Source organism: Numida meleagris, unplaced genomic scaffold (genome assembly GCF_002078875.1).
Source record: "Numida meleagris isolate 19003 breed g44 Domestic line unplaced genomic scaffold, NumMel1.0 unplaced_Scaffold442, whole genome shotgun sequence".
Classification (NCBI taxonomy): domain Eukaryota; kingdom Metazoa; phylum Chordata; class Aves; order Galliformes; family Numididae; genus Numida; species Numida meleagris.
In genome coordinates this window covers 43,819-46,229 of record NW_018364658.1, presented here as the reverse complement: position 1 = coordinate 46,229, position 2,411 = coordinate 43,819, and the positions used below count along the sequence as shown (strand labels likewise).

General features: G+C 59.9%; 1 protein-coding gene across 1 annotated transcript; it reads right to left on the bottom strand.

Annotated features, from left to right (window-relative positions):
• Positions 1-1,158: 1,158 nt before the first annotated feature.
• LOC110391659 lies at positions 1,159-2,411 on the bottom strand. Its single transcript, XM_021383614.1, has 2 exons — positions 2,254-2,411; positions 1,159-2,113 (listed from the first exon to the last, which is right to left on the bottom strand). Exons 1-2 carry the CDS (start codon positions 2,386-2,388, stop codon positions 1,265-1,267), a joined length of 984 nt encoding a protein of 327 aa, XP_021239289.1. The 5' UTR covers positions 2,389-2,411; the 3' UTR covers positions 1,159-1,264.

Below are 2,411 nucleotides of genomic sequence, written 5' to 3'. Positions count from 1 at the left end.
GGGTTGTGGGTCGCACCGGGAGGAGGGGGCACGCTGCTCGGTGACACCGGCTGCCCCTGCGCCGCCGCGGCCACCAGCGGCTCCAGGCTCTGGGGAAGGAGAACGGAGAGGTCGGGGCCGGCCCTGCTGGGCGTGGGTCTGTGACCTGCAAGGACCTTTCCAACCTGTGCCATGGTTCTATGGCCTTCCAGGACCCTTCCATCCCAACCCAACCATTCCATGGTCCCACGACCTGCGAGGACCTTTCCAATCTCTTCCATGGCCTTCCATGGTCCCATGACCTGCAAGGACCTTTCCAACCTGTGCCATGGTTCTATGGCCTTCAAGGACCCTCCCATCCCAACACAACACAACCCAACCGTTCCACGGTCCCATGACCTGCAAGGACCTTTCCAACCTCTTCTATGGCCTTCAAGGACCCCCCCAACCCAATCCAACGCGTTCCATGGTTCTATGGCCTTCAAGGACCCTTCCATCCCAACCCAACCCAACCGTTCCACGGTCCCATGACCTGCAAGGACCTTTCCAACCTGTTCCATGGCCTTCAAGGACCCTCCCAACCCAACCCAACACGTTCCATGGTTCTATGACCTTCAAAGACCCCTCCAACCCAACACAACCCAACCCAACCATTCCATGGTCCCACGACCTGCAAGGACCTTTCCAACCTCTTCCATGATTCTATGGCCTTCAAGGACCCCTCCAACCCAACCCAACCCAACCATTCCATGGTCCTGTGGCCTTCAAGGACCTTTCCAACCCATTCCATGATCCTATGATCTTCAAGGACTCCTCCAACCCAACCCAACCATTCCATGGTCCCACGACCTGCAAGGACCTTTCCAACCTCTTCCATGATTCTATGGCCTTCAAGGACCCTCCCAACCCACCCCAACCATCCCATGGTTCTATGACCTTCAAGGACCCTTCCAACCCATTCCCTGATCTTATGATCTTCAAGGACTCCTCCAACCCAACCCAACCAGTCCATGGTCCCATGACCTGCAAGGACCTTTCTGACCTGTTCCAGCGTTCTATGGTCTTCAAGGACCCTCCCAACCCAACCATCCCATGGTTCTAAGACCTTCAAGGACCCTTCCAATTCAACCCAACCATTCCATGCTCCCATGACCTTCAAGGACCCTTCCAACNAATGGGGGGACCCACAGAGGGGGGGGACCCCAAAGAGGAGGGGGGGACCCCAAAGAGGAGGGGGGGACCCCAAAGAAGAGAGCAGACCCCCATAAAGCAGAAGGGAGGAATCCTAAAGCAGAGGGGGGACCCTAAAGCAGAGGGGGGACCCGCATAAAGGAGAGGGGGGAACCCCTAAGAGCAGAGAAAGGAGCCCAAAAAGCAGAAGGGGGACCCCAAAAGCAAAGAGGGGACCCCAAAAGCAGAGGGGGAACCCAAAAGCAGAGGGGGGACCCAAAAGCAGAGGGGGGACCCAAAAGCAGAGGGGGGACCCCAAAGCGAAGAGCAGACCCCCATAAAGCAGAGGGGGGGACCCTAAGGGCAGAGGGGGAACCCCAAAAGTAGAGGGGGGACCCCAAAGCAGGGAGGGGACCCGAAAAGTAGAGGAGGGACCCCAAAGCAGAGGGGGGATCCCAAAGAGCAGAGAAAGGAGCCCAAAAAGCAGAAGGGGGACCCCAAAAGCAAAGAGGGGACCCCAAAGCAGAGAGCAGACCCCCATAAAGCAGAGGGGGGGACCCCTAAAGCAGGGGGGGACCCGTAAGGGCAGAGAGCGAACCCCAAAAGTAGAGGTGGTGCCCCAAAGCAAAAGGGGGGACCCCAAAGTGGAGGAAGGATGCCCAAAACTAAGGGGGATCCCCAAAGCAGAGGGGGGAACCCAAAGCGGAGGGGGGACCCCAAAGCGGAGGGCGGACCCCAAAGAGCAGAGAAAGGAGCCCAAAAAGCAGAAGGGGGACCCCAAAGCAGAGGGGGGGGGATCCCAAAGCAGAGGGGGGGGACCCCAAAGCAGAGGGGGGGGGGACCCCACTTGATGACGTTGAAGGTCCTCTGCTCGTAGCGGTGCCTGGGCACGGGGCCGCCCCGCGCGTGGCTCAGCTTCAGCAGCTCCATGCTGCGCCGGCATTCCTCCGCCAGCTGCTCCAACCTGGGGGGCGGGGGGGGGGGGACACATGTCACCGCGTGTCACCGTGTGTCACCGCGTGTCACCGGGTATCGCCGCGTGTCACCGGGCATCACCGCGTGTCACCGTGTCACCGCGTGTCACCGCGCGCCCCCGGCACTCACTTGATTGTCTCCACGATGTTCCCCAGCTGGGTGAACTGCTTGGAGTACGTCACGCACATCTGGGGAAGGGGTTGCACGGCTCTGTGAGCTTCCAGGACCCTTCCAACCCAACCCAACCCAACACAACCATCCCATGGCTCTGTGAGCTTCCAGGACCC

What these genes read in the sequence shown, in the direction of transcription:
- LOC110391659 (XM_021383614.1), bottom strand. Translation starts at nt 2,388, where the DNA reads ATGGGATGGTTGTGTTGGGTTGGGTTGGGTTGGAAGGGTCCTGGAAGC. An exon ending in AACATCGTGGAGACAATCAA is followed by an intron (nt 2,114 to 2,253) that starts GTGAGTGCCGGG and finishes CCCGCCCCCCAG; the next exon opens with GTTGGAGCAGCTGGCGGAGG.